This window comes from Geotrypetes seraphini, chromosome 10 (assembly GCF_902459505.1).
Source record: "Geotrypetes seraphini chromosome 10, aGeoSer1.1, whole genome shotgun sequence".
NCBI classification, from domain to species: domain Eukaryota; kingdom Metazoa; phylum Chordata; class Amphibia; order Gymnophiona; family Dermophiidae; genus Geotrypetes; species Geotrypetes seraphini.
Genome location: NC_047093.1, coordinates 129820336 through 129847402, shown reverse-complemented (window position 1 = coordinate 129847402; position 27067 = coordinate 129820336). Strand labels below are relative to the sequence as shown.

The 27067-nt window shown below is 41.7% G+C and overlaps 1 protein-coding gene across 2 annotated transcripts in view; it reads left to right on the top strand.

Moving 5' to 3' along the window:
- Positions 1-27067, top strand: part of PRRX1 (paired related homeobox 1) — a 132497-nt gene that overhangs the window by 88114 nt on the left and 17316 nt on the right. For both annotated transcript variants that reach the window (XM_033962221.1, XM_033962222.1), the window contains exons 2-3: positions 1398-1573; positions 24591-24772. In XM_033962221.1, the coding sequence (XP_033818112.1) occupies positions 1398-1573; positions 24591-24772 (358 nt within the window). The remainder of the gene's footprint in view (positions 1-1397; positions 1574-24590; positions 24773-27067) is intronic.

Here is a 27067-nt window from a genome sequence, read left to right as displayed (position 1 = left end):
GGGTCGTGGACACTTGGAATGCGCTACCGGAGGAAGTGATCAGGCAGAGCACGGTACAGGGATTCAAACAGGGATTGGACGGATTCCTGAGGGATAAAGGGATCGTGGGATACTGAGAGAGGTGCTGGGATGTAACACAGGTATAGAAAGCTAACCAGGTAATAAGTATAGAAACCCAACCAGGTCGTGCATGTGCAAGACCGGAGGGTTAGGACTTCGATGGGAAGATAGGACTTCAATGAGAAACCAAGGTGGCAAGGGAGCCCCTTCTGGTGATTCAGACAGGTTGTGACCTGTTTGGGCCGCCGCGGGAGCGGACTGCCGGGCAGGATGGACCTATGGTCTGACCCGGCGGAGGCACTGCTTATGTTCTTATGTTCTAATAATAATAATTTATTTTTCTATACCGCCAACACCCAAAAAGTTCTAGGTGGTTCACAGAATAAAAAGGACTGAACATTCCAGTGATGATACAAAGCACACAAAAAGGCAGTACAATAGTTCAATAATGAAAAATACAGTATGAAACTATGACATTGCCATCAATCAAGTAATACATTTTTTGAACAAATAGGTCTTAACCAGTTTTCTAAAGGTGCAAGGTGCAATAAGATGCAGATTGTTGAATCAGATCGTCTAAGCCAAAGATCGATCAAAATACTTGGGTTTAGGAAAAGTGAATAAACCAGCATGCCAGATAGACCTAGTCAAACAGTACAATTCAAAATGAGAGAAGAGATATAACGGAGCTAATCCAAATACCATCTTATAGCAAATACAAGCAAATTTAAAAAAGTACTTTTGCTTCCATTGGCAACCAGTGCAGCTGATGGTAATAAGGGCTGACATGTTCCTGTCTTTTTAATGTTCGAGTATGCCGTGAATATGTATGTTTTCTGCTATAACCCGCTTAGGTGTTAAACTGGGAAGAAATGTCTTAAATAAATAAATAATAATGCAATGTACGATATATGATATTTTTGCAGCAGCAGTAATGGCATATCATTACAGGAGCTGCATTCCTACCACCTCGGTACTACATTCAAATTATTCTTGTTTTAACAAGGACTGCTTTCTGGTAAGCAGTGAGAGTGCTCACTTACAGTAATACTCCTAAAATCTGCAGGCCTTCTCTACTGCTTATCTTGAGAGCTCATAGTAGAAATAAATCAAATCGGCAAAAACATAATAATACATCAATAATCATAAAAATAAACGCCAATAATATGGCTCCTTGATCATGTCTGATGCTTCTAGGCTACTGCTAGAACATTTGCCACATCTCTTCAGAGATTTCATCAAGAGAAGACCGGGTTTATAGTTCAGTGATCAGTTGTGAAAGACATCTGAACGATCGCTGTAATGCTTTGACCAATCTCGCTTCCTTTCTCTTTTAGATGAGCAACTGAATGCTGAGCAGAAAAAGAAGAGAAAACAGAGGAGAAACAGGACGACCTTCAACAGCAGCCAGCTGCAGGCACTCGAGAGAGTGTTTGAAAGGACTCATTACCCTGATGCTTTTGTACGAGAGGATCTTGCCCGCAGAGTCAATCTCACTGAAGCCCGAGTTCAGGTAATCTTGAATATATCTGTGAGATCATTATTCGGAGGGTGTGAGGAAAGGATGGGGTTTGAAAGTGTGGATTTATTCATGAGCTGTGGCCTGTACATGTTCAACAGAAACTGCTTCAACCTAGCAGATGAAGAGGAATCCATTGTGCTGTCAGGGGCCTTTCTAATCACTTATTGTGCAGGTAATGCAAAAAATTACCACGCAATAAATGCAAAGGCTTTGAGGTAAATGCAGAGAGCGCAGGCACCATCTGCCCTGCATTTACCACACAGGGCAAACAGTTACCACAGAGGCACCATGTTACGTGCACTGCTTGAAAGCGTGAGTTCTCCTATGCTATTATACATAGGGTTACTAGACGTCTGGATTTATCCGGACATATCCTCTTTTTAGAGGACTGTTCAGGCGTCCGAACGGCTTTTCAAAAACCGGCACTTTATCCAGGTTTTGAAAAACTTCCAGCTCGGGACTGCGTTGGGAAGGCATCTGTGCATGCATGGGTGCAATGCAGTAACATCACACGCATGTACACATGCATGTGATGTCATCACATCGCATCTGCGCATGCACAGATGCCCTCCCGATGCAACTCTGAGCATGAGAAGAGTTTTGGGGAGGTGGTGTGACTTGTTTGGAACTGGGTGGGGCTGGGCGGGACTGGGGGCAGGGCCATGACTCCGGATTTTACGATCGTAAAATCTGGTAATTCTAATCATACAATACATGGAATGGGGTGCAGGCAAGTTTCATAAATCAATATTCAGAAATGCCTGGTTGCAGCAGTGTTTCTATATCCCCTTCACTCAGAAGCCCCCTCCCAATCCTCCTCCAGTCGATCCCCCAATAACACCCCAAACCTCAACACGATAAGCTTCCTCCCTTGAGCCAGAACCCTAGCCTCTAGCTCAGACCCAGTTCCAGCTGTACACAAGCATCCTAACCCTCCCCTTACAAATCTGGGGCCTTCAAAGCCCCCCAGCAACAGTCCTCTGAACCTGCCCAGTTCTTTCTTGCCTCTTGCTGCTCAGAAACCCCAACTCATGCCACAGAAACCTGGCTTTTTTGCTAGCCCTCCTCCCACCACCAACACTCCCCATGCCCTACCAGAGGTCCACAGGGTTCTTAGGTAATCCAGGACAATAGCGGCCCTTCTCCACCACCACCCAGGTCAGTGCTTCCTCCAAACTGGCACAAGAACTCTAGTGGTTGTCTCACATTACCAATCGCTAGGAGTTCAGGAGCCAATTTGGATGTGGCACCAACCCAGATGGCAGTAGGGAGGGTCTACTGATGTCATAGATCACCTAAAAACCTGTGGGGCCCCAGGTAGGGCACAAGGGAAGTTGGGAGTGGGGAGAGGGTAGAGACGGGGGCTAGGTTTCTGTAGCAGGAGGAGGGGGATTTTAAGTGGCAAGGAGTGAGATTAAACTGGAGGTGCTTGGGGGACTATTGCCGAGGGCTTGGAGGGCCCTGAATTTGTAAGGAAAGGGTTGAGGTGCTTGAGTAGGGGAAGTGGTCTGAGTTGGAGTGTCGGGATCTTGGCTTGGGGGAGGGTGCTTATTGTCTCATTGCTTTGGGGTCAGTTGGGGATGCCAGATGGAAGGGGATCAGGAGGAGGTTAGTGAGGGAGGAAGTTGGGAGCACCACCATGTTGAGTGTAGCAGCCATTGCTATTGGACTTCTGGTAGTGCAGCTACATTTACTGCCTCCTCTTGAGGTGTCAATAAGTTTGGTTGCACTATCTGCAGTCAGGACAGCTAGCACATGGACTTGTGCTCTAGCTGTTCCAGCTGGCCACACTTCTGCCCTCCCAGTCACACGCAGACCCAATACTCCCATGCAAGGCAGCCAATGTAGCATTTTTCATGCCTAGGCTCCTGTGTTAGCACAATTGACATTAATGTTGGCTATACATAGTAGAAGGGCCCCTAACTTTAGAATACATTTGGCTGTTACCCAAGCGTAAGTTTTCAAATATATGTTAAGCAGATAAACTAGCTATTAATTTGAACTGGCTACCTTGAGCTGAGTTTTCAGCCAAACCTAACAATTTAGGTTTCAGCTGAAATTTTTTCTGAAGCTTAGTTGATCATAATTGACAGTTTAGATTTAGGCCTGTGATTTTTATGCTCAGAATTAACCAGAAAAAGAAATGCATTAGACTTACAAAGTTAGTAACCTATGGAACATTTTAAGTTTAAGTGCTTTGAAAATGAACCCTAAAGTGATTAGCTGGTGTAGAGAATTGGGGGATAGTTTAAAAGGGAAAGAAAGCACTAGTCTAAGTTATAAGACATCTAGTTGCCTATCTTTTACAGTAAGGTACTCCAGTATAGAATTAAAGTAACAAGATGTTCAATAGAAAATCTTGTAAAATGTGGAGAGGAACCCTCAAAGATGAAAGTAAAACCATCAGCGCACTTTACACTGTGATTACCAGTTAAAACACCAACCCTCTGATATTCAAGGCACAATATCAAGTGGTCTGGCCTCCTGGAACTTATACGGGCCTGGCCAATATTTAGCCAGAGCCCACATAAGAAGAGTTAGGGTTCCCTAAATGGAAAAGTCTTAATGCTCAATTTAGTCTGGAATTTTCATGCTTTCAGGTAGATTTTCTGGGACACCAGGCTGAAAAGTGGTATAAAACTATTAATGATTTGGTTAAGAAAACCTAAAAATGGACTTAGGGATATTTGGAGCATTGAGATTAAGCATCAGATTTCAGCTTCTCAATGGCCACAAATTTGGTCTTGGAGGATAGGATGTACAATGTCTGCATCTATGAGACAAACATGGTTTTTTCTATTACATAGAGCATTTTGGACCCCAGTTAGATTGCAGAAGTTGAATAGTTCAAAGTCTAATAGATGTTGGCATTGTAATCTTGAAATAGGGACTTTGGATCATCTTTTGTTTTATTGTCCCTATATTTTGGCCTTTTGGAATTCCATCTGGGATCAAGTAAATTGTTTACTGGAAAATCATGTAGCACTATCTTATGATACAATACTATTTGGAACAGCTATGAGAAAAAGAGTCAAATATCATCTTTTAAGAATAAACTTTTATTAATCATGACTGGAGTCGCTATTCAACATATCACCAACAATTGGAAGGATTGCAGTAAACTTAATTTCACCTTTTGGTGGAATTCATTATGTCATATGTTTAAAATGGAAAGATCAATAGCTATACAAAAGAGAAATTATAAGACATTTAATAAAATTTGGGGGCCGTTGACTTCTTTTTGTGATGATTAAACACCATTTTATATCTTGAAATATACACCGTAAATAGTAGAGAGGGGAAAGGGATCTTATACGATTGTGTTAATTAATAACAAAAAGAGGGAGGGGGTTGGGTCTTGGGTTTTTATATATACAACTGCTGTGTTTATTGATTGAATTATAAGTGATGATTACAAGAATTTGTATGGTTTTAATTTGTACACTTGTTGAAAGATTAAAAATGAATAAAGATATTAAAAAAAAAAAAAAAGAAGAAGAGTTATGCAGCTCTGGCTGAATATTAGGCCAGGACCGCATAATTTTTTTTTTGCAATTAAAATAAAAAACATGCCCAGAGACCCTGAGGCACTGGCAAGGGACAGGAGCGAGGGGGACCACACGCCTGACCTCAATCACCTCCCAACTTGACCACCAAGTATCTTGGTAGGCCCGGGAGGGGATATCTATACTTGGTGGTTTGGGTAGGATTATCATACTTTTTTTTTTAAACTAAACCTGGACACATAACCCCGCCCCTTTCTGCCTCTAGCCCTGCCTCATTACACCCTCCAGCCCCGCCCCCAGAAAGCTTCCTCTCTTTGCAAGGAGCTTTGGCTGCATCTAAAGGGCCTGGACCATGCGCAGATGCGTGTGGAAAGCCCTTCAGGAACCCAGACACTCTTCTAAAAAGAGGACATGTCTGGGTCTTCTCAGACATCTGGTAACCCTACCTGAGCCCAAAGTGGGTAGGGAAGAAATTTTCTATCCACCACCGCACTCCCTCTACGCTCCAGTACACCCCCTTCCCTCCCTCTTCCTCTCCCCCCAATCTTCATCACCCTCAACTAAAAATGTAAATATCTGAGTTGCCGGGGACCCCCAAGACCTGCAAGCTGAAGACTCCTGGCCAGAATTCTTTAAAGCTGGCTAGTTGGCAGTAGTGTCTTGGAATATCTGTTCATTCTCCCACCAATCCCCCAGCTTCAAAGAGTTCTGGCCAGAAAAAGTCTTCAGCTGGCCAACCACAGCAAGGGTGGGCCAATTTTGGGTAGGCCTATGTCCAAAGTGACTGGGAACCTGCCCACATATAGCAACATCAGTGCCTGGGACCCTAACCATTGCAACAATTAAATAACTATCAATCTATGATAGGAAGGATTTGGCCAGTTTTGTGCAGCAAATATCTCAAAAACAAACACTGACTTTATCTACCTTCAGGTTTTCCTTCATTCTTAATATCTAAGTAGCATTAGACTGTTTTAAATGCAGAGGATGAGCTGTTCCTTATAGATAGGGTTATGGATTGATGGTTGAAGTATGATAAGATATATTCTAAGGGGGTCTCTTACTAAACATTTGTGCATGTTATCTGCAATAAGGTCCATAGGAATAAAATGAGTCCTATGGCAAATAATATGCACTAATCTTTAGTAAAGGACCCCATAAGTGTTGCTCATGCAGTTAAGGAAGAACATCAGTTAATGAAATGTTAACTATTCTTTTTTTAATGCACTGCTTTAAGGAGTAAAGCAGTTTACGGTATACAATGAAAAGACAATAACAGACACATCCAACATGATATAATAACCATGAAAAAAAGTTACAGAAGGAAAAGTCTGAATAAAAACTCCAAAGTATACATACAGCAAAAATATATGCGGGAACTATATGCTTCCGGTACTGTTTCCTGCTCTTGTGTTGAAAGAGATGAACAGCAATCATCTTTTGCTTCTGAACACAAGGTACAACAAGGCCTGGTAGTACCTGCAGGAATAGCCTTTGCAAATTTCCGTCTCTGTAGTTGTCAGCATAGTGATTACAGAAAGAAGAACCTTCTGGGATACTAAACTACTGAGGAATGCCTTCTGTTCCAGTGAAGAGTGAAATAATTACAATAGCTTAATGTACAGTATAAAATAAGCAGGCCATGAACAATGATGAGAAACACCATCATGTCAGGGTGCCAGTAACGTTAAAAAAAAACTACTCAGAACTGGGTTTCATGATTTTAGTTGTCAGCAAAATCCATTCATGGTAATAGTTTTCCATACTAGATCATTTCCTGTTTGTCTGTTATGGAAAGAAAGAAAGACGTCTCTGTCTAGCAAGGTTGAGTTGCATGAACCTTTCAGCTTGCTTGTGTGATATCTTTAAAACTGGAAGAGTTGGAAGGCTGTAATTCCATCTACCGTCAGGATGTGAAGCCTGGACCACAGCTGGGAAATTATATCCTATGAGAAGAAAGTTTTGCCAAAAGCTATAGCAAAAAGTACAAGGGTTAGAACTCAAACGGTGGCTTTGCCAAATGTGTGATGGTCCGTTGGAGTTTCCTAGATGGGCCTGAAGAAATATTGTCAGGAACGTAACATAAGACCCACAATACTTTCACTTGCTTATCTGAATTGTTCTCTGGGCCTCACCTGCTAGATGTAGTTATGATATTGAGTGTAAGAATTTTGAAAAATGAGAGATTAGAGAAACTGGGCCTCTTCTCCCTTGAAAAGAGGAGACTGAGAGGGAACATGATCAAAACATTCAAGATAATGAAGGGAATAGACTTAGTAGATAAAGACAAGTTGTTCATCCTCTCCAAGGTGAAGAGAACGAGAGGGCATTCTCTAAAGTTAAAAGGGGAGAGATTCTGTACAAATGTAAGGACGTTCTTCATCCAGAGAGTGGTAGAAATCTGGAACGCTCTTCCGGAGGCTGTTATAGGGGAAAACACCCTTCAGGGATTCAAGACAAAGTTAGACAAGTTCCTGCTGAATCAGAATGTATGCACGTAAGGCTAGACTCAGTTAGGGCACTGATCTTTGACCTATGGGCCGCCGCGGGAGCAGACCACTGGGCACGATGGACCACTGGTCTGACCCAGCAGCGGCAATTCTTATGTTCATAGGGCTCCTTTTACTAAACTGTGGTGGAGCTTCTCTACCGTAGGCTAGTGAGCTAAATTCTCCAACGTTCATTCAGTTCCTATGAGCATTAGAGCATTTACCTCGCTGGCCTGTGGTAAGAAGCTATTCTGCAGTCTAGTAAAACCCAGCGATAGCTAATTTTCGCTACCTGCAAAGAATCTTGTATTTTCAAGGAACAATAGAGTTTCTGAATCTTTTTTTCTAATTTATTTTTGTTTTCAAATACTTATAACCCAAAATTCCAGTCAAGACCTTTCTATGTTTTAGTTGTGGTGTGAAATAGCTGGTAGGTAAGTGTCCATTGAATAACAAAATAATCTAGATGATCGTTCTGCTTACTAATGGGAAGAGAAAAGTTTGAAGGTTAGTTATGTCTAGAAGGCATAAGGAAAATGTAAGTTTTGTGCTATACCAACTATTTATGATAACAATATGAGCAAGCAGAATCTATATTTGCTCTGATTGTACCTATTTTCTCTGATTGTACCATTTTCGCTGATTGTTCCTACTTTTCTCTGTTTGTATCATTTTCGCTGATTGTTCCTATTTTCTCTGTTTGTACCATTTTCGCTATTTTCTCTGATTGTACCATTGTACCATTTTCGCTGATTGTCCAGTCCTTCTTCGTTGTAAACCGCCTTGAACTACTTTGGCTTTGGCGGTAGAAATAAAATTATTATTATTATAAGCAGAAAAAAACAAATCATAAAAAACATACTGAGAAAAGGGTTAACGCTGAGAGAAAATGAACATCCAAAGAAAGAAATTCCACTGTAAGACATGCCTCACTGGCTGTCAACGAAAGGCCTAGCAAATGTTCCATCTTTTCAAATAACACTCACACACTTTGGAAATTTTAAACTGTTTATATGCTCGCTATCCCTTTTAAGATTTCCCCTGGGTATTTTCAAAGGCCAGAGGTCATTTCACAGTTAGAACTACAATAATAAATTGGAAAAAAAAAGAAAGCAATGGAGTGCACACAAATACGTAACAGTCAACTGGCATTTATACCTTGCATTTACTCTCTCAAGGAAATGTCAAGCTAGTTTCAAATATTCAAGCCATTCTTAGCAGCTGATCTGTCTTTCAAGAACATAAGGATAGCTTTTATTCTCCATTTCTCATCCTCAGCTGTCACTCCTTACCTGTTTGCAACCAAGCTACCTAAAGTCCTTTTCCCATCCCCAGGACATTTTTAAACTTTATGATTGGCTGACTTCCATCAGCCTAAACCTCAAATGCCCCATCTTGGGGTTGTTTCAGCTTCTCCCCCGCAGGCAGCTGGATTAACCGTTTCTCTGTCTTTCTTCTGACCTCTGAGAAGCTATGTGATGGTTTTATGCTTAGAGTGGCATTGACTTTCAAAGAGAAAACAGATCCCCAGCTTCCTGTGGCCTAGTGATACAGTTCCCCATTGTGCAGTGATGAAGTTTTGACTGGCTTCTGGAACATATGGGAAGCTCAATTTTTGCTGTACAGTTTCCGTAGATGTTGCCATGATCTTTCTGCCAATGGTACTTTTTCTAATGAGTTTGAAATGCATACAGCTATCCCCGTATGCATCTTTTGATTACGTTGTACTTTGATTTTAATCTTGACCAAATTCTGCCACTCATTTTCCTAAAGGCAAATGTTTGCAGCACTTACAATCGAGAGATTGGGGGAAGGGGGCAACTATTTAAACAGATTACCTTCAAAACCTTAGGTAGCTGTGAATTAAAGCCTGAGGTACTATGGCTCCAGTCCAGGTCATTCCTCATTGAGCTTAAAAACCCAAAGGAGTGGATAAAGACAAAGACTCACCTTGTTTTCTGTGCAAAGTGAAATATCACGTTGCCTGTATTTACTTCTATCATGTGGACTTCATCTCCTAGGCAAGCACTGCATGGTCATACTACTACCAAGGACTTAAATATCAATACAAAGAATATTGGGGAGCATCAGCAACCTTTTTTCACTTCATTGATTGATTAATTGCCATCAAGTCATAGTTGACTGACTCCTGACAATTAACTTTCTCCAGAATGTCCTGTCTTCTGTTTGAATGTGGAGACTTTAAAATGGAACATTCCTTGTTGTGAGTATATCAATCCATCTTGGTGCTGGTCTTTCTTGCTCTTTTATCTTCAACCTTTCCTAGCATAATTGTTTTTTTGGTTTTGTTTTTTTTTTTTTTTAGGAAGTCTGCCCATTGCATAATATGTCTGGAATATGATACCCTGATTCCCTGAAAATAAGCCCTAGCATGATTTTTATAGATGCTCCTAATATAAGCCCTACCCCAAAAATAAGCCCTAGTTAAGATCGACCCCCGAAGCTCCTCTCCCGACTGTCCCCGACTCCATCCCTGACACTAGTGCTGCCCAATTCGCAAAAAGAAATCAGACTCGTCAACTCAACGATCCCCACCCTGGTGTGACTTGACATACCTCTACTCTGAGTCCTCCAGTTGCTGCTGTTTTCAGAGGACTCGGAGCGGAGGTATGTCAGTCTCACGGTGGGAGGGCCAGTGGGGTTCTGTTGCACAGGGGGATGGGAGGGAGGGACAGAAAGACAGGGGAGGAAAGATTCTGCACATGGAGGGGTGGGAGAAAGGAAAAAGGAAGAATTGGGGTGGAGGAGAGGAAGGGAGAGATGATTGTTGTACATGAAAAAAATAAGACATCCCCTGAAAATAAGCCCTAATGCGTTTCTTGGACCCAAAATTAATATAAGACATTGTCTTATTTTCGGAGAAACACGGTAGTTCGGGTCTAGTCATGTGAACTTCTAGTGAGAATTTTGGTTTCATTTGGTCAAGGACCCATCTGTTTGATTGCCTGGCTGTCCTTGATCTTCTTTTTTTAAAAAAATTCTTTATTTATTTTTCCATCTTACAACAAGTGCATAATACTACATCATATTAACTTGATATTCATACAATTATGATTTTACATACATGAATTTATTCCCCCCGACCACACTTCCCACAAGTAATTTAATTCAAAATATCATTTATATATTATATTTCAATCTATTAATCAGACCTTTAAAAGAACTATATACCCTCCCCCTACATGTAAATGTACTTTCATTAGGAAAATAATGTCTATTCATTGCAATAATTTAATGGCCCCCAAATCTTTTTAAAATTATTATAATTCCCTTTTTGTATGGCAATTGATCTTTCCATTTTATAAATATGACATAGCGAATTCCACCAAAATGTGTAGTTAAGCCTATTGTAATTTTTCCAATTGCTGGTAATATGTTGTATGGCGACTCCTGTCATAATTAACAAAAGCTTGTTATTACTTGATGAAATTTGACTTTTTGCTCTCATTGACATCCTGAACAGAATTGTATCATATGATAAAGCAACATGGTTTTCTAGTAAACAATTAATTTGAGACCAAATTGATTTCCAAAAGGCCATGATACAATAAAATATTAAATGATCTAAAGTCCCTGCTTCCAGATTACAATGCCAGCATCTATTAGACCTAGAGCTATCTAACTTTTGTAATCTAACAGGGGTCCAAAAAGCTCCATGTAACAAAAAGAGCCAAGTTTGTCTCATAGATGCAGACACTGTACATCTCATTCTCCAAGAGCTTGATCTTCATAACAGTTGTCTCAAGCACCATAACTCAGATGCCTGAATGCTCTTTCTGTCTTGCTTTTTCATGGTCCAACTTTTGAATCCATATAATTAACAGAAAAAAAAAAAAATGTCTGTATAATTCAAATTTTTGATGGTAATGAAGCATCACATCATAATTCAGTTTTAAGCTTCAGCTATGTGGGTGTTACCCTTGAATCAACACTATCTCTTGAGTCTCATTTCTCTAAAATCTGTAATTCTGCCAGTATAGTCTGTCCACCGAGGTTTGGAGCATGCTATATTTTCTAAGGACCCGCTTAGTCTCAAATCTCAAATGTTTTGTCTCTCGCTTCAGTTCCCCCTACTATTCATAAGCACATAAGCATTGCCTCTGCTGAGTCAGACCATAGGTCCATCACGCCCAGCAGTCCGCTCCCGCGGTGGCCCCCCAGGTCAATGACCTGTAGTGATCTATTACTCTACTACTCTATTACTTTACAGCCTTCTGTACTGTATAGTAACCATCTAATTGTACCCATGGATCCCCTCTTCCTTCATGAACTCGTCCAATCCCCTTTTGAACCCCAAAGTCATACTCTGCTCTACCACCTCCTCTGGAAGCGTATTCCAGGTGTTCACCACCCTCTGCGTGAAGAAGAACTTCCTAGCATTTGTTCTGAACCTATCTCCCTTCAATTTTTTTGAGTGCCCTCTAGTTTTTGCTGCCCCTGCTAGTCTGAAGAATCTGTCCCTCTCTACCTTCACTATACCCTTCATGATCTTATGAGTTTCTATCATATCCCTTCTAAGTCTCCGCTTTTCCAGGGAAAAGAGCCCCAGCTTCTCCAGCCTCTCAGCATACGAGAGGTTTTCCATACCCTTTATCATTTTTGTCGCTCTCTTCTGGACCCTCTCGAGAATCGCCATATCCTTCTTAAGGTACGGCGACCAGTACTGAACGCAGTACTCCAGATGTGGTCGCACCATTGCCCTATACAGCGGGAGGATAACTTCCTTGGTTCTGGTAGTGATACCTTTTTTGATAATGCCCAACATTCTGTTTGCCTTTTTTGAGGCCGCTGCGTACTGTGCCGCCGGCTTCATTGTTCTATCTACCAAAACCCCCAAGTCCTTTTCTAGGTTGCCTTCCTTTTTGTAAAAGAAAATTGGAGTTCCCAAAGTCTCACTAACTCTATTTGACCCTCATTTTTGAAGGCCTATTTGTGATTTCCACATGTTAAGCACTGATTGTAGAAAGCCATTATTTATATCGAAAGGGCATCGAAAAGGTTGACAAGGACAGATTTTTCAATTTGAAAGAAACCACAAAAACAAGGGGCCACTCGATGAAATTGAAGGGGGACAGGTTTAGAACAAACGCAAGGAAATTTTTTTTCACACAGAGGGTGGTGGACACATGGAACACCCTTCCGGAAGCCGTGATAGGAAATAGCACAGTACAGGGTTTCAAGGAAGACCTGGATAGGTTCCTGGAGGACAAAGGGATTGAGGGATACAGATAAGAGCAGTGGAAGGTTTAGAGATAAATGTAGAGGTAGGTATAAAATTAGTCAGGGACTGCTGCTCAGGCAATATGCCTGATGGGCCACCGCGTGAGCGGACCGCTGGGCGGGATGGACCTCTGGTCTGCCCTGGCGGAGGCGACTACTTATGTTCTTATGTTCTTATATGTGGAAATCCATAGAGGGTAGGTTGCGAGGGGTGTGGTATGGGCAGGGCTTGGAAGAACCAATATCAATAAGTATATTTCCAATTGTATAAAGGGAATAACATGTACAGGGATAATATAACATATCAGCTTTTGCAGCAGCCCAACAGCATGTACTTAACAAAAGTGATTGTTTCAGCCAGAACTTCACACAGGGATTAAAGAAGGGTAAAGGGTCATAGATTAAGTTAATTTAGTAATCCCTTATAGTTTTCAACTGAAATGACACCATGTTATAATAGCGTCCTCATAACTTAATTGGCAGCATTTCCACACGTAAGTTTGTGAAAGGGGAATCTGCATGTGTAACTATCAACACTTACACTTATAAGATTCATTTTTTCAATGTGCATCTCCTGAGCATTTTTTTTTTGCCACTTCAGCTTGTTTGCGGTGTTCTTTGCTCACATGTTTAAAGACAATAGACTGTTTTCAGTCCAATTCTTTATATGTGAGTTTGCAAACCATTGGACCCCTGAGGAAGGCGTGTTCGCCGAAACACGGACCGTGTAGGGTCTGGTTGGATTTTTATCACTGTATTTTTTAACATTGTACTTTTTAAATTGAATTTTCATGGTTTTATATGTCAGTGTTTAATAAATTATCTCCAGAACATCGGTATCCACAGTTTTTTGCTTTTGTTTTCATCTTTATATGCTGGCAGTTTCTGCCACAAGGCTCTCTGTCAGCAGATCTTTTTCTAAAATTAACACCAAAATAATGGCACCTCTCAACGGTGTCAGGTCAAAAGCGCGCCGGGACAAAGGCGCGAGCATACAACTGAGCGCAGCGTGGAGGCGCGCGCCAAATAAAAAGACTGTTTTTAGGGGCTACAACGGGGGGTGTGGGGGGGAATCCCCCTACTTTACTTAATACAGATCGCGCCGCGTTGTGGGGGGTTGTAACCCCCCACATTTTACTGAAAACTTAACTTTTTCCCTGTTTTTAGGGAAAAAGTTACGTTTTCACTAAAATGTGGGGGGTTACAACCCCCCAAACCCCCAACGCCGCCGCGATCTGTATTAAGTAAAGTGGGGGGGCTCCCCAACAAAACCCCCCGTCGCAGCCCCTAAAAATAGTCTTTCGGCGCGCGCCTCCGTCTTGCGCTCAGTTGTCGGCGCGTGCCTTTGTCTTCCGCATTACTGTCTATGAACCCCCTCTCAACTTTGACTTCTCAATATTGACATGCACATTCTATCTAAAAAGGGGCCTTCATGTCTTTCTGAGGTCACACTGCTCTCCTTGTTTTCAAAAGCCTCCTTAGATTTCCCTTTCTGACCTGTTAAATTAAAAAGAAAAAAGAAAAGAAGGTGATATTATTATTGAACTAACTTACGCCCCCCCTTTTTTTACTAAGCCATGGTAGAGATTTCTACCACTGCCCAGAATGGTAAATGCTCCAACACTCATAGAATTCCAATGAGCATCAGAGCATTTAGTGGAAACCTATACCACAGCTTAGTAAAAGAGGGCGTTAATAAAAAATGTACTATCTTTGTTTTATTTTATTTCTATTTATTGCCTTTAAAAGTGAACTACCATGGCTACCTCTCTGAGTTTAAATTTATGCATCTCCATGACCACCAGAAGAACTAACAAATTGATTCTGGAAGACAGGCAAGAATATATGGAAAAGTTAAGAGAGGTTGGTCGAGTAGTCAGGAAAGCAAAGATAGAAATGGATGAAAAAATAGCTAACATGGTAAAACAAGGAGACAAGACATTTTTTAGATATATTAGTGATAGGAAGAAGTGCAAAAGTGGCATTGTGAGACTCAAATGTGAAGGGGAGGAATATGTAGAAGCTGATAAAGAAAAGGGTGAAGTGCTTAACAAATATTTCTGTTCTGTGTTCATGGCTGAAGCGCTGGGAACAGGACTGCAGAAGACATACAAATAGGGATGGAGGAGACCCTGATCGATTTTCAGAGGGTTGTGATCGTGAGGAGCTAGCTAAATTGAAGGTAGACAAAGCGATGGGGCCGGATGGTGTACATCTGAGGGTGCTGAAGGAACTTAGGGAAGTTCTGGTGGCTCCGCTGACTGACCTTTTCAATGCTTCTCTAGAGTCGGGAGTGTACCTGAGGACTGGAGACAGCCCTTCTATACAAAAGTGGAAGTAAGGAAGAAGTAGGGAATTTCAGGCCAGTAAATCTTACTTCTGTGGTAAGCAAATTTATGAAAATGCTTTTAAAACACAGAATGGTGAAGTTTCAGGAATCTGGTGGATTACCCTGCTTGTTAATATAGAGCATTGCTGTCACATTGTCTGCCAATTTTGGAACTGCCCTTACCACCCTTGCCTGGAGCAGTAGGAGGAACTCCACCAGAGCCAAACAAATGCCGGGTCTCTAGATAGTAGATGTACCAAGGGGCTTCCGGGGGGACCAACAACTCTACACCACTCTGCCTAAGCATTGAGCCTCTCCCCCCAATTGAGTGTGTGCAGTGAAACCCTCAAGGAAGATGGCAGATGGAGGTCATAGTTCTACTTAAACAAGAGGGTCACCTGGAGTGGAGGCAAATGGGTTTAAGCCCAAGGTATTACTACAAGGGTTTCTGCTATGGAACCCGAGAGTTGGAAATAATCCCAAGCCAATAGGGCTTTCAAACTGTTCAGGCTGCACTTCTGGGCCTGCAACTTTCTCAAGTGCTCCTCTAAAGCACATGTGTCAAGCACAAGGCCCACGGACGAATCCGGCCTGCCTGGCCATTTTATATAGCCCGTAGCAGTGCTCCTGAACTTCCCCTTCTCAAAGCCCAGCATGTCTTCCCTTCTGCACTGGTCCCTCTCTCCTCACAGCCCAGCATGTGTGCTCTACCGCACCGGTCCGATGTCACCGTCATGCTGAAAAATCTACCAGCCTCAGCAGTGATTCAGCAATGTTGTCCGTGGCTCCCCTTCCTGCTTTCCATCTGCCGTGGTCCACCCTGGCAGAAACAGGAAGTTGCACGACATTGGAAACAGATCACGGCAGATGGAAAGGAGGAAGGGGAGCCACGGAAAAGTCCTTGATGTAGGCTAAGAGAAATCCTGCTGCAGAGGAAACTGCAACAAGACCTAAAATGGCTGAGGTTCCTGCCAAAGACATTGGAATCATGGGTTCTCCTCCCCCCCTCCCCCAAAGCTTCTGAAATCAGAAACAGTCTGTCACAGGAGGGACAGAGAGAGTCAGCAGCTGTGCTCAACTGGCTCCTGTAGGTCCACAATATCAGCCTACTGGCATGCACAGGCTTGCTAACCTACTCAGAGCTGATTGGGACTCGAGCAATCGCACCAATCCCCATGCCTGGCTGTCTCAGGTATGTTTTTTTTTTTTATTAACTACTGCTTAAAAAGACAGCTTTCCACTTTAAAAAAAATTAGTTTTATTATTATTTTTTTAGACAACCTGGAGCTGCAGGGAGCCTGGGGGTGGTGCATTCACAAGGTATGTGTGAGGGGACCTTCAGCTCCTGCCACAAGGCCCTTGGAGAATCAAGTCATGAGCCTCAACAAGTTATCACTATGTGCAAAGAATTGTGGCTGCAAAGTTAAGTCATGAACCGCGAACCTGGAAGCAAGGCTGTAAGGCTCAACAAAGCACTGCAGTTTTATCTGCACAGTTTGGCAAGGGGTCAGGAGCATCATTCTGAACAACCTACCATCTGCTGGAGGTAGAGAAAATACCAGAGTTTTACACAAAGCATCAGTTATTATACCGGTGATGTCACTGGGAAAAATCGGTTTCTCTGCATCAGCTGATAGGCAAGGAATACAACCCATTAAGAGCATAAAAACATAAGATTTGCTATACTGGGATAGACTAAAGGTCCATCAAGCCCAGTATCCAGTTTTTGACAGTGGCCAACCTAGGTCATAAGTACCTGACAAGATCCCAAGGTCCCAAGGATTTTATGCTGCTTATCCTAGGAATAAGCAATGGATTTCCCAACCCATGGCTTATGGACTTCTCTTATAGGAAATTATGCAAACCTTTTATAAACCCTGCTAAGCTAACTGCTTTTACCATATTCCTGGGTTTCAAACCTGCTTGCCTGACATCGCTACATGGATGTCTCATCACCATCTAAAATTAAACATGGCCAAGACTGAGCTCCTTATCTTTCCACCTAAACCCGTTTCTTCTCTTCTCCCGTTCTCTATTCTGTGAACAACACCCTCATTCTCCCTGTCTCAGTGGCTCGCAACCTTGGGCTAAATCTTTGACTCGTCTCTCTCCTTCTCTTCACATATCCAACAGACTGCCAAACTAATCCAATCTACTGTCATTTCTTTCTCTACAATATTGGTAAAATCAGATACTTCCTTTCTGAGTGCACTGCCAAGACCCTCATCACCTCTTGCCTAGACTACTGAAACCTGCTTCTCTCAGGCCTTCCACTAAGCCATCTCTCTCCCCTTCAATCTGTTCAGAACTCTGCTGCACACCTTATACTCTGTCAATGTCGCTATTGCCATATTACCTCTCCCCTCAAGTCACTTTACTGGCTCCCTATCTGTTTCCGCATACAATTTAAACTCCTCTTACTGACCTACAAGTGTATTCGCTCTTCAATTCCTCAGTAGCTCTCCTCTCTCCCCACACTACCCCCCAGGCACTCTCTCTTATCCATACCTTTCTCCTCTACGGCCTGTTCCAGGCTCTATCCCTTCTACTTTGCTGCACCATATGTCTGGGACAAACTGCCTGACTCGGTACATCTACAGTAGCTCCGTCTATGGCAGTATTCAAATCCAGACTCAAATCCTACTTCTAAGAAGATTCTTTCAGCTCTGAACTCCAACTCACCTTCTAAGCACCAATATCTGCCTTATCATTCCCTCTGTATCCCTTCCACCTGAGGACTGTGTATTGATGCACCTTCTTGTCCAGTTTGTCTTGACTAGATTGTAAGATCTTTTGAGCAGGGACTTGTCTCTTCTATGTTTTGAAAGCGCTATAGAACTGATTAGTAGTAATAGTAGTAATGAATTCCAGAGTTTAATTACGCCAAATATGTTCTCTGGTTTATTTTAACTCTACTACCTCGTAGCTTCATTGCATGACCCCTAGTCGTCGTATTTTAGGAAAGAGTAAACAAGTGATTCACACTTACCTATTCCATTCCAGTCAGTATTTTATACGGTAGATCTCTTATATCTCCCCTGAGCCATCTGTTCTCCAGGCTAAAGAGCCCCAGCTGCTTTAGCCTTTCTTCAAAGGGAAGTCATTCCCATCTCTTTCATTATTTTCATCGCCCTTCTCTGTACCTTTTCTAATTCCGCTCTATCTTTTTTGAGATGCGGCGACCAGAATTGCACACAAGCATTCGCAATGCGGCCGCGCCATAGAACAATACAAAGGCATTACAGCATTTTCATCGTTGTTTTCCATTCTTTTCCTAGTGTCTGTGGAATGTATTTTTGAATCATTCCACTGAGCAGATCTGACATGAGGATCACAGAGCAGTCCCACATTGGCAGCCCTAAGGCCTCATTCTACTCATTGCTATCATCAACAAGTCCCTTCACAAGTTAAAGGTTTTTTATCATGCCATTTATCTTGAACAGTGCAAGCTGACAGCAGCGTGATTAGGGAACAGGATTGCAAATCTAAAAGTGCATTTGGTTTGTGTCTTTCAGTAAGATGCTTAAATTTCTCTCTCCTACTCATGCTCAAACTCATGCTTTTTGTGGGGACAGACACTGTCCCCCTCATTCTAAAACAGGCCACCTAAATTTAAGTGCACTATGGATGCATAACAATTACTAACTACTTTAGCAAATTACATAACATTGCATCAGTCAAGTATTGAACGCTCTTCCTCGTAATTCATATCTACCTTTAACTCACTGATCCGAAGAAGGTGGTACTGTATTGCCTTTGAAAGTTAATCAAAAATGTATTAAACTAATCCAATAAAAAGGTATCATCTTATTTTCTTTGTTTTCTTAAAAAAGTACTAACTTGGCTACCACACCATATTATTGGATTGGTTTGACTTTATTCATCTTGATATATTGCCTTTGACAAAAAGCATTAGGTGGTGTACAATACATAGCATCAATCAGTATATAACATTTTAGGAAAAAAAAGTTAATTTTTCCCCAAAGTTGTTGAAGTCCGATATCCTTTGCCAGTTTGGCTTTCAAGGAGGACATCAAGCACTCGGTTATTAAGGGGGAGTTTCCTTTAATCCCTGTAGTGGAGCATTGCTCAAGAGGAGGACTTTTCTGAAACCTAGACATCCCAGGCAGCAGATGTAAATCCCAGTGTCAATCTTTTAGGACACAGACATTCCTTTTCTGAAATGTGCAATAAATGTTCATTTTTTAGGTCCACCTTAATTTCACCCCACATACACCAAGACCACGCCCCCTTTCCATTTGCATGTTCTTCAGCCTTACTACTCACGTACCTTGGCACCAAGACCTGGAACAATAGTCCAATAATTATCAAGACAGAATCTAACTACTCCAGATTTCAAAAGAAACTGATAATTTTCCTTATGTGAAAACATATATTCCATTGATACTTAACAAGTATGATCTTCTACAACATGGGTGTCCAAATGGTCGATCACGATTGACCAGTAGATTGCAAAGGCAACGCGAGTCGATCGCGTTGCCTTTGCAATCTTGTTCTTCCTGCCTCCCTGAGCCAGGCCATGTGCGTACAAGCACCAGACCCACCTCCAATATCAATTCTGACGTCTGAGAGGAAGTTCTGGGCCAGCCAATCACTGCCTGGCTGGCCTGGAAATTCCTCTCCAACATCAGAATTGATTTTGGGGGTGGGGGTGGGGTGGGGTGGGGAAGGCTTGTGGACCCGGCGCTTGTACGCACCAGGCCTGGCTCGGGGAAGCAGGGAGAAATTGGCATGGTGGCTTTTTGGGGGGGGAGGGGGCAGGGAAATAGAAAGAATCGGGGAAGTGGAAAAATCAGCGCGATGACTGGGGGGCAGGGAGAGAGAGAAAGAAAGACAGGCAGGCAGGGGGAGAGAGAAAGAAGACAGAAATAAAGAGGGGGAACAAGGGGAGAGAGAAAGAATAAGAGACAGACAGAAAAAGGGAGGGGGCAGGAAGGAAGTACAACCAGAGACTCATGAAATCACCAGACAACAAAGGTAGGAAAAATGATTTTATTTTCAATTTAGTGATCAAAATGTGCCCGTTTTGAGAATTTATATCTGCTGTCTATATTTTGCACTATGGCCCCCTTTTACTAAACCGCAATAGCGGTTTTAGCACAGGGAGCCTATGAACGTCGGGAGCAGCACGGGGCATTCAGCACAGCTACCTGCGCTAAAAACCCGCTATCGCGGTTTAGTAAAAGGAGAGGGGGTATATTTGTCTATTTTTGTATAGTTGTTACTGAGATGACTTTGCATATTTTAAAGTCATCTGCCTTGACCTCTTTGAAAATCCCCCAAATATAAATGATAATTAACATTTTCTCGGTGCTGTTATATAGTACAAGACTGCTAGCAAGAGAAGTGAAGCTCCAGGGAGAGGCTAGTTTTTAAAAACAAATAGGAGGAAACATTATTTCATTCACTGAATAGTTAAGCGCATCACCATTCCCGTCCCTGCGGGAAACCATCCTGTGTCATTCTTTAGTGTCTATCTCAACCTCAATCTTCTACACCTGCATTCTTCAATGCAAGGCTTGAAGGTTAGTGGCTGTGCCAACTCATATTCTGATTCTTCCCTCTCTCCTTAAAGAATGACATGGAGCTGGAACTCATTGCCAGAGGATGTGCTAAGGGTGGTTAGCATAGCTGGGCTTAAAAAAGGTTTGGACCCGTTTCTGGAGGAAAAGTCCGTAGTCTGCTTTAAGACAGGCATGTTAACTCAGCACCACTGTCTAAGCAAGAAATTCCCAGCCCTCTGCTGGAGGCACACACAACTGGAATTACCACATTGATGATCTACTTCAATGTTTCTCAACTCGGTCCTGAAGTACCCCCTTGCCAGTCAGGTTTACAAGATATCCACAATGAATATGCATGAAAGACATTTGCATATAATGGAGGCAGTCTATGCAAATCAAGTTTATGCAAATTCAATGTGGATATCCTGAAAACCTGACTGGCAATGGGGTACTCCAGCACTGAGTTGAGAAACACTGATCTACTTTACACAGTTCTATCTCATGCATATTCATAGTAGTGATCCTGAAACCTGATTGGTTAGGTGTGCTTATGGAGGAGGGTTGAGATGATTTACATACAATGATCACCAATATATTAAAATCTATCTCATGCATATTCATGTAATAATCCTGAAAACCCAACTGGCTTCAGGAGAGGATTGAGAAGGCCTCATTTAAACATCAACCTCGTGGTAATGGAATGTTTTTCAGCCATCTTTAGTACCTCTAGCAGCTGAAGGATAAGCCATTTATGAAGATCAGGAAGAGAGCCTTGCTCAAACAGTGATACATTTTGCCATGATCCCTACATTTTCCAGAGACAAGATCAATGCTGAGACCCAGCTACTTTTGGGCTGGATTTTGCTTCCAAAAAGCTCTTCATTTTCTTTGCATCAGCGTCTATTGCTGACATATAAAATCAGAGCAGTGGAAACAACATGCTGTACAAGTCCTGACCAAAGATGAGACATCTCATTGAGGAATGTTCAGCCCTTTAGTTTCCTGCCTGAATGCCAGGCATAATAATGCAAAATTCTGTTTTGTTGAATTATTCTTCTGAAGATAAAAGGCCTTCAGCCATTTTATTAACATTTAGTTGTTTATGGTTTAATTTCTAGATTTCCTTCAGGACATCACGATTCCCAAAACCATCAGAGTTCATGTGCCTTCTTGACATGTAGATTTTTCAAGTTCTTTCCTGAGTTTTAGGCCAACTCAATTAAACTTGACACCTAGCCAAAATATACTGGTGTGGTCAACATCTTTCACTCAACTGTACTGGCCAGTAGAGATGTGACTGGGTTTATATTTTTAGAATTATTTTAATTTACCCCAGCATTAAGCTGCAAACCGTGTTTTTTCAAACCCCACATTTATTTTTTACCATTTCATTTTTGTGGTTTGGCTTAGTGGCTAGTGTATTTCAAAGTGAGATCTGATGACCTGGAACACAACCACTCTACCACAATGCAGCTTATGAGGTGGAAGCATTCTGAGTACTGGCGTGCAAATGAACATGTGAAATGGCAGCATGTGGCTCCCCAAATGTCTATATCTAGCACTGCTCCAAGGCAAACATTATCAGATTTTGAAACTGAGCCATAGCTTCAGATTCCTGCCGAGAATGGTCATGTGACACATTGGCCTCCACTGCAAAATGTCTACACAGCTGTTCAGGCCAAATGGATTGCTTTTTCAGCTAAGTTAAAAAGCATCTTAATTTAAAAGAGCTAGCTTGAATGTTCTGTAAGCCCGGCAATAGGTTTGCCAACTTTTCTATAACTGGACACTCGGCAAGCTTGAGGATGCAGGGAAGGTAGAGGCAACGAACAATGCTTCCTTTGGAGTTTGAGAACTAGGGGAGGGCTGATGTCAGTTGACGACCCACAGTCCCTTTATCCCTTGGGTTTTCAGTGCTTCTCTCCTCCTACACATTTTATTTTTAGTAAAATGTATTATTCCAACCACCCTCACACAAAGTTGTTTTCATTATAACTAAAGCCTCTCTGATACATATATTCACACCTTCAAACACATAGCCTCCTCACGGACCAACACACATTCCAAGACAAACAGTCTAGAGAGTTATGTGGGAACAGAAATCCCGCCCGTCCCCCACCCGTATCCCGCCCATGCCCGCCCGAATCCCCTTCCTCCCTGCAAAGAATCCCCTCCATCCATGCCCAACCCCACAAGGAATCTCCTCTGTCCCCGCCCGTCCCCCCATAAAGGTTTCCTGTCCCCATAAAAAGCAGCAATTACTTCTGACAGTTTTGATTTTTTAAAAAGTCTTAGTTTATTTAAACCAACAATAAAATACAATATAAACAAATAACAGAGAACAGAAATAAGAGATGCATACATCGCTGGAAAGAATTAGAATAGACATTAGGTCATGTGATTGTAGGGTCGACCATTTCTTGTTAAAAGAAATAAAAGGTTGGATTTTTTGGCAATATAAAGCTCATATCTGTAGAGCAAACAAATCTGGTTTCACCATCTGGCATAGGTAACTTGTGAGAGATCCTTCCAAGATCCACGAATGGTTTTTAATGAAGCAATGATTAAAGAATCAAACAATACAGCATCAAAATCATTTAAAGCAGAATTGAGAGGCACTTTACAGGACAATGGTTGCATAAGAAAAATGTGCCAAAATTGAACTAGAACCCCCAAAACAAACTCAGCAAGTACTTCATTTTGTACTAAACACAATTGATGGCATAACCATGAGAGGGGGCTGGTCCTCCCACTTTGAGCTTAGCCCCCCTCAAAATGAACATCTCCCTTGCTGTAGCTGGTGGGACATTTTGGTTTTCCATCATCTTGGTCCCAGTTTCTGTTTTTGTCTTTCTTCTACTAATTCTTTTTCCAGGCCTCGGGAACCCCGGTTCCATCCCTGTGGGAGTCTCGTGAGCCTAGGGGGGGGGGGCATCCCCGCGGGAGTCCTGTAGACATTGAGGAATCCCCGTGGGACTCATGGGATTCCCGCAATCCCCGTTCCCGTGCAGACCTACTAAAACAGACTCACTTCTTATACACACATACACATCCAACAACTGCCACTCTCTTTCCATCCTAGTCTTTCTCTACCACCAAATCTCCTCTCCACAAGCAGTTCAAGGATGAATTTAAAGACAGGACTGTGGAGACAAAGGAGTGAAACAAGATACAATATATAAGTAGCTACTGTAGTTCAGGTCTCCTGGAACTGTGTATTACTATCTTTCATAAATACATGAGTGGGTTTGCAAGGAGGACTTTATCAGTTGCTGGTATTCGATTGTGGAATACGCATCATCTGGGGCTAATGTTGTAGCAAGATCTTTTAACTTATTGGAGGAGGGTAAAGACTTATCTATTTGTAGAGGCTTTTTAAGAATGGGAGAGTAGGGCGGGTGAAGTAATTTGTGTTGGGACTTGTACTGTTGATTTGTTATATGAATGTTAGTTTATATTATGTATGTTTGTTGTAGCTCGCTTAGGATGGCAAGGATGGACAAGTTATAAATGAATTGGAACACCAATAAAATATGTGGGGAAAAAAACATATTTGCCATGGTGATGTGTACAATTTGTATATTTGCACAAAACTGAGCCCCTGATAAAACAAGTGTACACATAAATTATCTTTTCTTTATGCAAATCTAACAGTCCTCAAAAGTAGTTCCCACTGAAAATTGACTCATAAGACACCAAGTCTTATGAGTCCATGGGCCTCTAAACAGCCTGGAAAGTCTGAAAGTTGTCTGTCTCCATCTATAATGGCTGTGTGAAGTGAATAACAACTCAAGCTCCAGTATGGGCAATACTTTGATACGGCATGCAAATGTGCATAATTAATAATGCACCAATGAAATGAAAACAGAAGTTAATCAAAACCTAGAGTCAAATTTTTATTCTTTCCTACATATCCAGGTGTGGTTTCAGAACAGGCGAGCAAAGTTTCGTAGGAATGAGAGAGCAATGCTGGCTAGTAAAAATGCTTCACTTCTGAAATCCTACTCGGGGGATGTGACTGCTGTGGAACAACCTATCGTTCCTCGTCCAGCACCAAGACCCAATGAGTATTTGTCCTGGGGGACAGCCTCTCCATACAGGTAAATATTGCACAGCATTTCCTGCCTGAGAGACGCAGACTTAGTCAGCTTACAGTCTATAATGTTATCGTGTGTTAGCGTTATGACATCATTAGAATGGCAATTTTATGCTGTTTTTTTTTACATTAAAATTATATGCAGTAAAATGCTGGCACCACTATTATATTTATTTATCTACCACTTATATCCTGTGTAGTATTTAAATTTGGATCTCTTATCATATTTCTCTTCTGTTTCGGTTTTCCAAGGTCACAAGGGGAGCAGTGGGGGATTTGAACCAACATTATCAGGGTGCTAAGGCTGTAGCTCTAACCACTTCCCCCCACACACTCAGATAGTAAATCACATGTCAATTCCAAAGCCAAGCTTATATCCTCTTAATTTACAAGCAGTCATTTCTCTAGGATAAATATCAAACATGTACCTTCAACACTTGTCCAATTCCTCTTTTGGCCTCTATGTTCCTCAAAGTACATGGAAAAAAAAAAATAATAAATATATATATATATGTATTGCATACTAAATCCTCTATTTTGGGGGATATAGAGGACTCCAGTTTGATATTAATCAGAAAAAAAAATATTACTTTTTGGATTGTGATAATATTCAACATTGAATAATAATAATAATAACTTTATTCTTATATACCGCCAACAATCCTGCGACTTCTAGGCGGTTTACAATAAAAGAAACTGTAAATACAATCAAGAGAAACTTTACGTACAGCGAATTAAAGAGTATAGCATTGTATATCTCGTACAACGAATTAGAGAGTATAGCAGTGTACATCTGATAACATTAATAATGTTAACGTCAGTTTGTGTGTTGCAAGGCCAGGAAGTGCCAAGTTGTTTACACAGAAGTAGAAATAATCCGTAAGTTCATAGAGTGTTCATATTTAGTGAATAGGGGTTGGGGTTAGCAGTTTGCACGTTCAGGTATGTGGTGATGTTACGAGGGGGGTTGATGTTCCGGTTCGTTACCTAGGTATTTCAAGAATAGGTAAGTTTTTAGGTGTTTCCTGAATTCTTCATAGTTGTTTGTGTGCGTAATTAGTTTTTCTAGGTCTTTACCCCATATGGCTGCTTGATATGATAGCAGTTGTTGATGGTGTCTCTTATATTTGCACCCTCTAGCCGGTGGGGAGACAAATTTCATGTGTGTTTTTCTTTCATGTCTGTTGGTTGGGAATGAGAAGAGGTCTGTAATGTATTTTGGGGCTAGACCATTTAATACTTTGAAGCAGAGACATCCTAGCTTGAACTTCGTGCGCGCCTCCATCGGCAGCCAGTGTAGGAGTCGGTAGGAAGGGGTTATGTGATCGGACTTCTTCAGCCCGAAAATCATCCTGACTGCTGCATTTTGTATCAGTTGTAGTCTTTGCATTTGCTTCTGGGGGATTGTCAGATGGGTGATGTTGCAATAGACCAGGTGGTTTAGTATTAGGGATTGTACTAGAATTCTGAAAGCTGAAGTGTGGAAGTACGCCTTAATGGACTTAAGTTTCCAGAGAGTGAAAAACCCTCTTTTGATTAAGGAGTCTATGTGGTCTTTCATGGTTAGTCCTTGGTCTAGTATTACTCCTAGAATCTTCATCGTTGGTTGAATGGGGTAGTTTAGATTGTTAATGTGTAATGATATTGAAGCAAAGCACATGAAATATATATAGCATATTAAACCTCATTCCCAATAGGCTAAGAAAATAAGAAGAGAATTCCTACTCACAATGGCTGTGGTTCAGAGCAAGTGGATGTGTCTGATGCGCAATCGTGACATCATTGTGACATCATCAATATGCACCTAGATGGCAGAATGTTACTAAAAAAATAATAGGAATATGTGCTGGGGTTCCTGACCATACTAGGGATTTGAACCCACAACTTTGGGAAGATGGAAGAAGTATCTTTAACTACTGAGCCATAGGAGATTTATTTTAGGCAGGAGTTCCTGCATTGTGAGATGATACCTTAGGAGATCATTGCCATCTCAGGGTAACAATAAGTTTCCCTCTGGACGCTGGAAAGGGCAGAGTGCAAATGTAAATGGCAAAGCCCACAATCCATACTCTCATATGAGACCAAATAAGAAGCTGTTAGGGTACTGAAGAGGGTTTGAATTAGAACCCATGACCTGTTGAAAATGAAAGAAATGCCTTTAACCACTGAACCACAGGAGCTTCCTTTTAGGCTGAGGTTCCTATTATTTTTGAGTGACATTCTGCCATCTAGGTGCATATTGACGATGTCACAATGATGTCAAGATTGTGCATCAGACACGCCCATTTACTCTGAACCA